We start from the raw sequence: 13,601 nt of genomic DNA on the forward strand, positions 1-13,601 counted from the left end.
TTTTTTTAAACCAATATTAGCCATGAGCTTCTCGAGTGAGGGTGTGGACTTAGGCAAGCTATCATTTCTGAGCCACTCCTCATTCCCATCTGAAATAGGGTCTGCCTTAACATGGTGACTGTAATGATTGTGGAAATACTCACATGGTGTGCTTTGAACACTTAGGAACAGCACCGTAATCCTGCTCTGTCAGTTGAGCATGAGACTCTTACAGGGTTGTGGGTTCGAGCCTTACATTGGGCAAAGGATTCCTGCATTGCAGGGGGTTGGACTAGATGACCCTTGGGATCCCTTCCAGCTCTGTGATTCTATGGAGAGCATAGCTGTGTGTGAAGCTAAAGCACTTGTTATTTCTTAGCCCTAATTTCACTCACATTCTGAAGCAGCCTTGGGAATGTGCACTGGGCTTCTGCAGGCCTGGGCGGACTTCTGTGAATTTGCCCTGCCTGGATTTGTTTACCGTGACGTCGCAAGGGGCGGGTTTTCTTAACGCGCCTCAGCCCCTCACCTTTCCCCCAGAATTGTGTTGCAGCAGCCCCCTTTCAACTTTCCTCAGCTTCCTAGAATTTGTAATGTGCAACCTCTGTAAATAAAGCAGCACAGAAGGATAACCAGCTTTGGCAAAGCAGATTGCAATGCCTAGAATTTCGCTCAGTGGACAAGAGCTGCTCTGGAACTCCTCCTTTGGTTTCCGGTGTCCTGAGCAACCTTCCCCAACCTGGTGCCCTCCAGGTGTTTCGGGCTACAGTTCCCATCAGCTTAAGCCAGTACAACCGTATTATGGTGGGGCTGATGGGAGTTGTAGTCTGAACCATCTGAATGGCACTTAGGATGGGCAAAGGCTGAGCAGCCAGACCTGGACTACAACCCTCAGGGTGCTCTGCAGCCAAGAGGATTCCTAATACTGTGACAACCAGGGGTACCAGCATCAGTGTGGAGGAGAACTTGAAGCACCTTCAGGAGGCTGCTCGGCACCCGGTGCTAGAGCAAGCACCAGCAGCCATAGTGGCCCTGTTGGAGCCCACAAGTGGTAGGGAGAGCCCTGAACGACAGGGCTAGCCAAAACTCTCTCTCCAGATAGAAATTCAATGCACATACTGAAAAAAGCACCTGTTCAGCCTTGCCAGTGGCGTAGCGTGGTGGGTGCAGGGGGGGCTGGCCGCACCGGACGCAACATCTGGGGGGGGCGTGCTCGCACTCGCAGCTCTCTGCCCCTACCTGGCTCACTCACTCTCTCTCACTGCAGTGCTGGCTGTGCGAATCCGATCTGAGCCGCTGGGTCGCCACCCACTGTGGAGGGGGTGGGTGCCAGGCGTGCGGTGCGGAGAGAGAGCGAGGGACTATCTGGGGGAGGGACAGTGCAGCGGCCGCCCAGCGCAGCGCTGAGCTCGGGAGAGAACCACACCAGACCAGACCAGGCAGCAGCAAGAAGAAGCTGGCAGCGGCGGCAGGTTAGGGGTTAGGGGGCGCAAATTACTTGCCTTGCCCCGGGTTAGGGGGCGCAAATTACTTGCCTTGCCCCGGGTTAGGGGGCGCAAATTACTTGCCTTGCCCCAGGTGCTGACAACCCACGCTACGCCGCTGAGCCTTGCTAATTGGGGTTGGTGGAAGTAGTTGTCCCACATGACCTTCCTGACTGGGGCTAGTGGCGGGAGTTGTGCAAAACATCTGGAGGGCACCAGGTTGGGGATGGCTGACCCAGACCTCTAGGACCAGCTAGTCAGCTGCTTTCCCCACTTTTAAGGAAAGGGAGGAGGGTGGGGTGGAGGGATGAGCAGAGTTTATGGTTGCCCGGTCATTGCAGGAAGCGTGTTCCTACTTGGAATGTGACTAATGGCATGTGCGTCACCCCAAACAAGACCTTGCCCAGAGGTCCAGCATCTGAACCTGGAGCTAAATCTTGGAATTTCTGCCGGGGTTCGCTGCATGCTGACGAGCAAGTATTTTGGACAAACCATCCAGCCCAGTGGGAATCTTAACTACTTGCTTTCTCTTTCCCCAAGTCTTTCTGTTGTTTTATCTGGTGCAGTGCCAAGAGTAGAGCACCTTGCCTCTCTCAGAGTGACAGGCACTAAGGCTATCCTCAGCTATTTAACAATTCCAAATCCTTTTTGCCGCCGTACAGATAGGCACCTCCTTGCTCATTGGTCCCACTTGCCAGGTCAATCTTATCAACTAAAGTTACAGGCTAGAAGCTGAAGGAGAGGCAAGATTTGATGCTTCCAGGCACGCAGCTGCATGCTGAGGAGGCGGCGTTTCTGTAGTAGGGTTAGCTCGCTTATCTGGGTAAAAGTTGGGCAGGGCCCACTGGCTTATGTATAAAAACACCTTAGTAATTACCGGTAGCTAAGCACTCCCTTCCTTATTCAGCCTAGGGGAGGCTGCTTTAAGACCGTAAGCAGTGGCCAGGGAGAATCAGGCCAAAGGAAGCCCATATAGTCCAGCATCTTCTTCTCAAAGGGACCAAACACCCCAAAGAACCTAGGAATCTAGATAGACTGGCTCTGGGCCTGGAGGTTCCATAAGAAGAGTGTTGGATCAGGCCAAAGGGTGCCCCTCTGTCTGCACAGCAGCCACCCAGATGCCACAGTGGGAAGCCTTCAAACAGGACCTGAGTGCGGCAGCAAGCTCCTCTCCTGTAGCTTCCAGCAACTAGTATTCAGAGACATACTGCCTCCAGCAGTGAACATCGCATATAACCATTGTGGCTGCTGGCTATAGGCATCCTTTCTCCATGAAATTTGTCTAGCCCTCTTTTAAAGCCATCTCAGTGGGTGTCCATTTCTACGTCTTGCTGGGAGTAAATTCCAGAGGTGTGAAAAACTGCTTTCTTTTCGTATATGCTAAGCAGTGTTCAACAGCCCAGTCATCATTTGGGATCCCCTCTCCTTGTACCACCAGAAAATGAAACACAGTTTGAAGCAATTGTCCTGAAACAGATGGGCAAAGGAAGCTTGCTCTCTCCTGTGAGAAGGACTTGGAGGGTTTTCAAGAGAGTAGTTCAGACTGCGCACCTGGGATGTGGTGATATGCAGAGCCTGGTGATGTTGTGTCCATTGTCGGAGAGAGACATGCACCTGCCTTAGAAATAGCATTACAAATCACTGGGCAGATAGTTATACTCTGACCTGCCTCCTGGCCCTGTGGGCTAGGGACATTGGTTCTATGTGCATGGTCACCTCGCCTTGGTGCTATGTTCGTAATGGTGCAAGGATCATGAGTTTTGCAGTGGGAGGGTCAGAGGCCATCTTCTTGTCTTGGAGAGTGACCACCACCTCAGCATTCAGGCTTCCTTCTCCACGCTGCTTTCTTGCGGGCCTCAGAGGTGTGTCTTCTATTCATCCACCCATCCGCAGATCACTTTTGGGACAGCCTTTGTACAACCTGGTGCCCTCCAGCCGCTCTGGACTACAACATCCTCCAGCCCCAGTGTTCCACAGGTCTGAGCCACTCTTCCCATCTGCCCCAGCATCATATGGGCATGCTGGCATTGGGCTCATGGGAGTCGTAGTCCAAAACAGCCAGAGCTCCCCAGGTTGGGTCTGGGGAGTTTGTCTGGAGACTTAAATCCAGGTTTTTCTGGCTTCCTTCCAGGCTTTTTATTTCTGTGCTGAGTAGTGTATTAGTGTATAGAGAAAAGGGAAGTCTTACCAAAAAATGGAAAGTTGGTAGAGTTATTGCAAAGTTTAGCTATTATGTTAGGTTTAAAAACAGATATATATGTCATTGCAGTGGCCACCCTTATTCTTATTGGTATTATCATTAGTTGGTATTAAGTGCTGGCCCTGATCAGAGTAGACCCACTGAAGTTAATGGACAGGCTGATTAATTTCAGTGGGTCTGCTCTGGGCAAGCTGAATGGCTCTTAGTATTATTTACTGCATTTATTCATTGCTTACTACCTAGAGCAGTGGTCTCCAAACTTTTTTCAAAGGGGGCCACATTTGATGAAGTGAAGGGCTGTGGTTGCCGACCAAAGTTGTTGACCTTTTAAGATTGAAGTTGTTGAGCTTTTTTAAGAGTTGGAGTTGTTGAGCTTCTTTTATGATTAAAATTGTGGAGTTTTTTTTGGATTTTACCCCAGGAAATAAACTGCCACAGGGGCCGTATTAGGCACCCCAAACGCATTATGGACATGCCTGACATAGAGCACCCCAAAGGGACTTCCCTTTACTCCATAGCCTGGCGGGTTGCAGGTGGGCAGATGTAGGTCTTACCTCCCATCCTTTGTTTTGCCTCCTAGTTGCTCCGAGTGCCAGGACCTCCTCACAAACTGGTACTACGAAAAGGATGGAAAACTCTACTGCCATAAGGACTACTGGAGGAAATTTGGCGAGTCTTGCCACGGCTGCTCTCTGCTGATGACTGGGCCAGTCATGGTAAGGATTTGGCATTGTTTCTGCTTCCCATTCTAAGTATCCCCAGAATTTTATGTTGTGAACAACCCTGAGACCTGGGGGTATAGGGTGCTATACAAATGATGATGATGATGATGCAGGATGGGGGAAACTCAGCATCCGAAGCCACTTCAAATCTCTACTAGTTACTCTGTGTTGGTTTCCTGCTGCTTCAGAGGGTAGGACCCCAAACCAGTGGATTCAAATTACAAGAAAGGAGATTCCAACTAAACATTAGGAAGAACTTGCTGACTGGAAGAGCTGTTCCACAGCAGAACGGACTACCTTGGAAGGCGGTGGGCTTTCCTTCATTAGAGGTTTTCTGTTGGATAACCATCTGCCAGGGATTCCTTAACTGTGATTCCTGTAGTGCAGCGGGTTGGACTAGATGACCTTTGGAGGACCTTCCAACTCTGTAATACAGTGACTGAGCAAGGTTAGGATTCAAAGCCCTAATGATGACATCAGGCTATATCCCCCCCCCCACCCACAAAGTGTGTCTTCTGGGAAGGGCCTGGTAGGAAGGAGGAGCAGCTTTGTTGTGAAATGTTTTGGGACGGAGCACAAGACGAAAGTGTTTCCTGTTGGGCCTCCAGGCAGTGCATGCCGTAAGGCACTTCGCCTTTGTTCTTGGGACTCAGGCTCCCGTCTTTGTAATATGATATTGAACCTCTCAACAGGTTTGGCAAATGGAAGATTTTTTCAGTGGGAGGTGCATCCTTTTGCAAAAAACTGAAAGGACCGTGCTTTTTGCTTCCAAACAGTTCTGTTATTGCTATTGCATTTATATCCCACTCTTCATACAAGGAACACAATTGTGGTGATGTACATGGTACTTCCAGGGGGAAGCCGTGGCTCAGTGGTAGAGACCCTGCTTTGCATGCAGAAGGTCCCAGGTTCAGCCCCCAGCAGCATCTCTAGGTACAGCTGGGAATGTCCCTTATCTGAAACCCTGGAAAGATGCTGCCTGTCAGTGTAGACAATACTGAGCTAGATGGGCCAAGAATCTGAATCAGTCTAAAACAACTTCCTATGTCGTGTGATATGGTCAGTTTATTTATTTACACTTACATCCCATCTGCCATGGATGCTTTAGCTGAGATTTCTGCATTGCAGGGGGTTGGACTAGATGACCCTCAGAGTCCCTCCCAAGTCTACAATTCTATGTTTCTATGTTCCCACAAAGTGATGTACATGGTTTTTCCGCTCCTCATTTCATCTACCCAACAACCCTGTGAGGGTAAGCTAGACTTGAGAAATAGTGACTGGCCCAAGGTCACCCAGTGAGCTTCATGGTTGAGTGGAGATTTGAACCCTGGTCTCCCAGGTCTGACCCTCTAACCACCACTGCAGTATGCTGGTTCTGCATCATCCATTGCTGGCAGAAAGGACACACTTCCTTTCATTCACACTCACCTGTGTGTGTGTGAACATATCTGTGCACAGGATTGGGCCAGAGTTGTAGAACATTGTCTCTGGGCTGAATGATGCAGGGGCTGGTGGGAACTGTAGTCCAAAATGGCAGGAGGGCACCAGGTTGAGTGAGTCTGCACTGAAGTGTGGGACTGAGAGCCAGCGTGGTGTAGTGGTTAAAGCATCAGTCTGATTTCATCTTGAGCTCCATGGAGAAAAAGGTGGGATATAAATGCAGTACATTAATATAAATATATAAAATTATTCAGAACAAAGTGAAGGTATCTTTCTTCTGACTGCAGGCGAAACTCTCCATGTCTTGATTTAAAGCTTATTAGGGCTGCTAGACTAGACAGCACTTAGCTCTGAATCTGAGATGCTGTAGAAAGTTAAGAAACAGGTCCCCAAATGCATGTTAGGGCTGAAGGTGGAGTCCCGAGTTTTGAAAGGTTGAAGACAACTGCTGTAGGGGAAACTCTGCAGGCTAACAGCTCATTTCCCCTAGCAAGAGGCTGTGTTCATATTAAAAAATGCTTTTTGAGACCCCTAGTGGATTCTAGGGGAAGCGCAGCCCCAAATACCTGTACAGTACTGTATTCATAGGACGCAGGTAGCGCTGTGGGTTAAACCACAGAGCCTAGGATTTGCCGATCAGAAGGTCGGCGGTTCAAATCCCCGCGACGGGGTGAGCTCCCGTTGTTCGGTCCCTGCTCCTGCCAACCTAGCAGTTCGAAAGCACGTCAAAGTGCAAGTAGATAAATAGGTACTGCTCCAGTGGGAAGGTAAACGGCGTTTCCGTGCGCTGCTCTGCTTCGCCAGAAGCGGCTTAGTCATGCTGGCCACATGACCCGGAAGCTGTACGCTGGCTCCCTCGGCCAATAAAGCGAGATGAGCGCCGCAACCCCAGAGTCGGCCACAACTGGATCTAATGGTCAGGGGTTCCTTTACCTTTACCTTTACCTTTACTGTATTCATATACAATGGTACCTCAGGTTACATACACCTCAGGTTACATACGCTTCAGGTTACAGACTCCGCTAACCCAGAAATAGTGCTTCAGGTTGAGAACTTTGCTTCAGGATGAGAACAGAAATCGTGCGGCAGCAGCAGGAGGCCCCATTAGCTAAAGTGGTGCTTCAGGTTAAGAACAGTTTCAGGTTAAGAACGGACCTCCGGAACGAATTAAGTACTTAACCCGAGGTACCACTGTACAGTATATGCTATTACAGTACAATCCCAACTTATACACATTTAACTTGTGCCATTTCAACCAGCCTGTCTTCAACCATGCAGGCTGGTTGAAATGGCACAAGTAAAATCGAAGCCAACCAGATGCCACAATGGGAAACGCACAAGCAGGACCTGAGCACAAGAGCCCCCTCTCTTCCTGTGGCTTCCAGTACTTGGTATTCAGAAGCGTTACTATCTCCAACTGTGGAGGCAGAGCATAGTAGCCACTGACAGCCCTCTCCACCATAAATTTGTCTAATCCTCTTATTAAATCTATATAGGCTGGTAGCCATCATTGGCTCCTGTGGGAGTGAATTCCATAGTTTAACTATTAAGCCCCCATGTGAGACAGGTAACACCCACACTCCTTGCAACATCCTCCTCTTCCTCCCTTCTCTCACATGCTTTTAAGTTAGGCCTGCTTTTCCAGGAGCAGCCGAAGCGACAAAATGCCCCTCCAGCCAGCAATTGCAAACCTTGGTGTGACCCTGCGGTGTGCCGTCCGGCTTCAGGAAAATGGTTGATGTGGCTAATGCACAGTTGAGATTTCTCTCTTGACTTTTCTGGGTCTGAAAGCACCTTTGTTGCTTTTCTTTTGTCTGCTCTCCACCTTGGCGTAAACCTCGCTTCTCTGCAGGTGGCTGGTGAATACAAGTACCACCCAGAATGCTTTGCGTGTATGAGCTGCAAGGTGATCATTGAAGATGGCGACACGTATGCATTGGTGCAGCACTCTGCCCTCTACTGGTAAGGGGAAGTTAGAAGCCCATACTGCAACTGTGGGGGGCAGGGGGGTGGAATGCAGGCGGGGGGGGGTCCAATGCTTGGACTACTGCAATGCGCTCTACGTGGGGCTACCTTTGAAGGTGACCTGAAACTGCAATTAATGCAGAATGTGGCAGCTAGACTGGTGACTGGGAGTGGCTGCCGGGACCACATAACACTGGTCCTGAGAGATCTGCATTGGCTCCCAGTACGTTTCCGAGCACAATTCAAAGTGTTGGTGCTGACCTTTAAAGCCCTAAACGACTTCGGTCCTGTATACCTGAAGGAGCGTCTCCAACCCCATCGTTCAGCCCGGACACTGAGATCCAGTGCCGAGGGCCTTCTGGCGGTTCTCTCACTGTGAGAACTGAAGCTACAGGGAACCAGGCAAAGGGCCTTCTCGGTAGTGGTGCCCGCCCTGTGGAATGCCCTCCCTTCAGATGTGAAGGAAATAAGCAGCTATCTTCTCTTTAAAAGACATCTGAAGGCAGCCCTGTTTAGGGAAGTTTTTAATATTTAACGCTGTATTGTTTTTAACACTTGATTGGAAGCCGCCCAGAGTGGCTGGGGAAACTCAGCCAGATGGGCGGGGTATAAATAAATTATTATTATTATTATTATTATTATTATTAATAATAATAATAATAATAATATTAGAGGTGGGGAGAGGGGAGGGATGGATCTGGCAGTTCCAGCATAACGTTCTCCACTCTTCTGTTTAGTGGCAAATGCCATAACCAGATTGTTCTGACGCCGATGATTGAGAGGTTGTCCACCGAGTTCCTGTGTGAACAGCTGCCCTACACGCTGACCCTCATCTCCATGCCTGCGGCCACTGATGGCAAGCGAGGATTCACGGTGGCTGTCGAAGGTGGCTGCTCAACCTATGCCACTAGCGTCCAAGTGAAAGAGTGGGTGATAAATCAGTTTGTATACTGCTTAATGCCAAAACACACGTCTAAGCCAAGTTTAAGTATAAAAGCCAATCACACAAGCATTACAGTATAAACGCTTGTAGTTAAAATATGCAGTTAAACAATACAATATTAAATTGCTGTGTTGTTTAATTGCCTATTTTAATTATGGACATTTATACTGTTTGTCCTTCTTAGAGACTCTAATTGAGAAAGCAAAGGGAATGATTGTATCGTATACAAAAGACTTGCTTACTTTAGCTCTTCCTTTTCCCTCTTCGCCATGTTGACATATAAAGGTCTACCTCAAGGCTGTATATATATCTATTTAACTTTGGTTTTGTATCGTCGTGACTCTGCACAATTGGAGTTATCATGTTCCCAAAGCTTTAAGAGACTGGTAAATGTACAGTATTTATTGAGAAGATATGTTCCTTTTGACACCTCAAGTGGGCCTGAGAAGATTAAGACAGTCCAGAAAATGGTTTAGTCATTAATAATGTCAAATCTGAAGTTTTTTTTAGTCAAGGGGGGAAAACTAAACACAAGTAACTGTTTAATTCTAAAGAGCCAGAGCTGATGAAATCTCCCAGTTACCTTACCATAACCTTCTCAGCCTCAGCACCTTGGACTTTACAAATAAAGAAAAACAAATAGCCTGCTTTAAATCTTTAAACAGACTGCTGAATTTTTAATAACCAGGGATAGTCATTGTGACAGTTTAAAATCTTTTTTTAAAGCAACAATGAGACTGATATGAATTCTTGCTGTGAAAATTTGGGGCATTGCAGATTTTACTAAAATTGAGAGTTCAAAGCGATTTTGTTTGTGTGTGTGATTTTAGGGGTTTCAAAAATTACCCCAGCTGATTTAATTAGAGCAGAACCAGGCATGGAAACGGTTTCTGGTTTAAATTATGTCAGGGTGATAAATTACTGGTGCAGTAGAAATCAGCTGATGAAAGACAGGTTTCCTGATATGTTTTTAGAGGAACAGAGGTCAAACAGTCTAGGAAACTTTTTGTTGCAAAACTTTCAGAACTATTATCCAGATATTTTGGATTCTCTTTACAGGCACTGAATCCACTGGGAAATGTCACTAGAAATATTTTTAAATAAAGAGTTTTGGAAGTAGGAATACAAACTGGCATAACTGCCCTCACATCCTCAAGAACAGCGAAATGGTTAGCAAGTGTAAAACTTCAGCACCAATTTGAAAAAATACTTATTTTCTATGACAGTGGAATATCAGAAAGCTTTTTCTCAATTTGAACAAATGGAATCTATGATAGAATTGGGGGATATCTAATGGCAAACCAGTCCAAGGTAGAAGATGTGTCTGTGAGGAACCAGTACTGGAGGATGTGACTGATAATAGAGAATAGGGAAGAGCCCACCCAGGGATGACTATAGGCAGCATTGCCTGGGGTTAGACTAGATGACCCTTGTGGTCCCTTCCAACTCTACAATTCTAGAATCCTATTTCATTAAATTGTCATGGAGATATGAAGACATCAGAGTGCTAAATGTATCCTGTCAAGCTCCTAATGTCCCTTCTCTATGTTTTTCTTCTCTTAGTCATGTTTATTTGTTTTATAAGCAAAACTCCGATTATTTTAAGGATAATATGTAATTTATTTGTTAATTTTAACACTGGCTACTGCACTTTTATGGAAGTTTCACTCTTCCGTGGTCTTTGGAGTAGTGCAATTCATGTTGTTACTCCTTGAAGACCCAGAAAAATAAAAATAGTTCTGCTGTCACATGACCCTCCCTCTTTGTTTATAGAGTCAACCGACTGCATATTAGTCCTGATGTCCAGAACGCTATTCACCCTGGAGACAAGATCCTGGAGATCAATGGGACCCCGATTCGCACACTACAAACAGAAGAGGTACGGCCTGGACATATTTTTTAAGTTCACTTCTTGCTCCTGGTGATTTGAGAAATAGAACAGAATGGAGAAGAGAGAATAGCTCAGGGCTGGTGCAAATGCTTTGCATGCAGAATGGCTCAGGATTGATCCATGGCATTGCTATAAAGATCTCTGCGAGAGCAGGTGCCAGTCAGCCAGCCTTGTGTCCTCCAGGTGTTTTAGACTACAACTCCTGTGTTGTATGGTTGATGGGAGTTGGTGAAGGCTGGAGTAGACAACTCTGCACTATAGATGGACCAATAGACTGGGGTATAAGGCAGTGTTGTTGTTTTTTCTTAGCCACTGGGGCCTTTGGTCTGGTCCCTCAGTTGTCTTCAGTGTATCTCAAGGCGTAAGCAAAGTTCTCACATTTGTGAGTTGTGGGCAATTCCTTCTCTTTTGTATGTGGCATAAATACAAGACCCCTCACTGGAATATGGGCTACTGCAAACAGTTTGAACAACGTAGGTTTTTAAGGTGCCGCAAGATTCTAACAAAATTTATTAGCGCATAATAAGCTTTCATGGACTGAGGGCCACTTTGTCAGGTGCATTATTTGTTTGTTCATTTATTTTGTAATGTTTATACACTGCTTGATTGTAAAAAAACAACCCCAAAGCGATTTACAAAAAAGATAAAGCAATAAAATTGTTGAGAAGAATTAACAATAATTCAAGACAATCGAAAAGTTAAATTAACAGTACTCTGAAAACAGATTAAAACTCAAATCAGCTTTCTAAACAACTGGGTAGGCCTGCCTAGACAAAAATGTTTTTTGCATGTGCCAAAAAGAGTGAAGGCGCCTGCCTGGTGTCAATAGGCAGGGAGTTCCGAAGTGTAGGTGCTGTCATGCCAAAAGATCAAGTTCTTTAAAATGCAGAATTGGTTTTATGTGGCACCTGTAACTGCACTAATTCCAGCTGTTAAAGGATTTACAGTCAAAACCAGCACTTTGAATTGGGCCCATGAACTAATTGGCAGCCTGTGCAGTCAGGCCAGTATAATATGCTCAAACTGTTTTCTACTGGCGAGCAGCCTGGCCGCCAAATTCTGCACCAGCTGAAGTTTCCAAACTTTCTTCAGAGGCAGCCCTATGTATAACGTGTTGAAGTAATCTGACCCAGAGGTTGCCAGTACATAGACGACAGAAGTTAGGCTATCCCTGTCCAAATGGGATACAGCTAGGCCACCAGCCGAAGCTGATGGCAGGCACTCCATGTCTCTGAGGCCACCTGAACCTCAAGCAAAGCAAGGGTTCCAGAAGTACCCCCAAGCTATGTACTTCAGAGGGAGCGTAGCCCTATCAGGAGCAGGTAACATCCAATCCATCCATTCTAGGGAACCCCCCTCTAACAGTGCCTGAGTCTTAAGATGGATTGAGCTTCAGTTTGTTGGCTTTCATCCAGTCCGTTAATGAGGCAAGGCAATGGTCCAGCACATCCACTGCCAAATCTTCAGATGTAAAGGAGAAGTACAGCTGTGGGTCATCAGCATATTGCAGGCATATATGCACACATGGTTTGGTGTAGGATTGTAAGCAGTGAGGAGAAGAAATGCAGAGAGTACAGAGACAGCAATAATTACATAATTAACTGTGGACAGTCACAGAAACCTGCGTCCTGATTTGCCCATGAGTAAACCTCTTGTAGGCTGAATTGAGGCAAAGGTTGAGGTTTTTGTGTGAGGTTAGTTTACCAATGCCAGGATGTCTGAGCTATCAACAACTTTCTGTTTGAATGACCCCTGGAGATGCTCCCTTGGAGGTCTCTCTCGCCTTCAATGTGCAACTTCCTTATTCCTGGGTTCACTTCTCAGATAGAGGATCTGATTCGCAAGACAAGCCAAACCCTCCAGCTGTTGATCGAGCATGACCCCGTCTCTCAGCGCCTCGACAGACTGCGTCTGGATGCCCGGATGCCCGGGCGCACAAAAAAGCCCTCTTCTCCCTGCCCCATATCAGCTCTGGACCTGAAGGAGAACCTGGAAGGAACGCTGCGGCGTCGCTCCCTCAGGTACCAAGGCCAGGGGAGGCTACCTCCAAAATTTTTACTGACTTCCAACTATCATTTTATTTTGGCTATATAGCTTTTCACTTTGCAGGAGGTAGGACTAGAGGAATTTAGGCTGACCCCTCTAATACAGTGCTCCTCTCAACCTGGCACCCTCCAGCGGTTTTGAACTACAGTATTCTCCGCTGGCTGAAGCTGATGGGAGTTGTGGACCAAAACATCTGGAAGATTCCATTTTGGGGAAGGCCTGCTACTCTAATGCGTGTATCCAACATATTCCTGCCTCCTGCCCTACTTGCTGCTAAGGACTACTAAGAGCCAGTGCAGTGCAAAAGTTGGACTAGGACTTTGGGAGACCAGGGTATGAATCCCCTCTCAACCATGAAGCTCCCTGGGTGACCACGGGCCAGTCATTGCCTCACAGTCCTACCTACCTCACAGGGTTGTTGTGGTGATCATATGAGGAGAGGGAGAACTATGTACATGTCAGGGACTGGAATGAAGAGGAAGAGGAATGGTGGCAATCACCCCCTACCCCTTCTCCTGTAGCTGAGGGAGGTTGTGTTGAGTTACAGCCAAACTATGAGGGAGATAACAAGTCAGAGACAAGCGAGCAGTTAAGTTATGAGGTGTTAGGAGAAGCAGGGGGGAGAGACAGAGCAGCCAGCGGACACTTCATTAGACAGCATAGATGATCCGCCGTCCCCTAGAATGCGACGTTCATTAAGGGTGCAAGAGCAGCGGACACAGAGGCATTTGACCATGGGGGGCCACCATAGGGTCAGATGCTGTTGGGAAAGAGGGAGTTGCTCACTCTGGCTCCTCCGCCTTCCATCATGGAGGAAGGACTGGATTCTTTGTCTTCTGCCGTAATGGCTGAATAAATCAGGAGCCGCCTTGTTTCTTCCCTGCTTCTTGAAACCATTGGGGGGAGGGAGAGAATTCCTCAAGCCTGACAG

The 13,601-nt window shown here is 47.2% G+C and overlaps 2 protein-coding genes across 6 annotated transcripts in view; both read left to right on the top strand.

Moving 5' to 3' along the window:
- Positions 1 to 13,601, top strand: part of DRG1 (developmentally regulated GTP binding protein 1) — a 165,524-nt gene that overhangs the window by 67,282 nt on the left and 84,641 nt on the right. The gene's annotated exons all lie outside the window — the stretch shown is intronic.
- LIMK2 (LIM domain kinase 2) overlaps positions 1 to 13,601 on the top strand; it is a 45,928-nt gene that overhangs the window by 19,437 nt on the left and 12,890 nt on the right. For 4 of the 5 annotated variants that reach the window (XM_080986309.1, XM_080986310.1, XM_080986313.1 and 1 more), the window contains 5 exons: positions 4,244 to 4,379; positions 7,678 to 7,787; positions 8,528 to 8,716; positions 10,507 to 10,612; positions 12,449 to 12,645. In XM_080986309.1, the coding sequence (XP_080842435.1) occupies positions 4,244 to 4,379; positions 7,678 to 7,787; positions 8,528 to 8,716; positions 10,507 to 10,612; positions 12,449 to 12,645 (738 nt within the window). The remainder of the gene's footprint in view (positions 1 to 4,243; positions 4,380 to 7,677; positions 7,788 to 8,527; positions 8,717 to 10,506; positions 10,613 to 12,448; positions 12,646 to 13,601) is intronic. The other variant, XM_080986312.1, reaches the window with a different exon arrangement.

Source organism: Podarcis pityusensis, assembly GCF_964106645.2.
Source record: "Podarcis pityusensis genome assembly, chromosome: 16".
Classification (NCBI taxonomy): Eukaryota; Metazoa; Chordata; class Lepidosauria; order Squamata; family Lacertidae; genus Podarcis; species Podarcis pityusensis.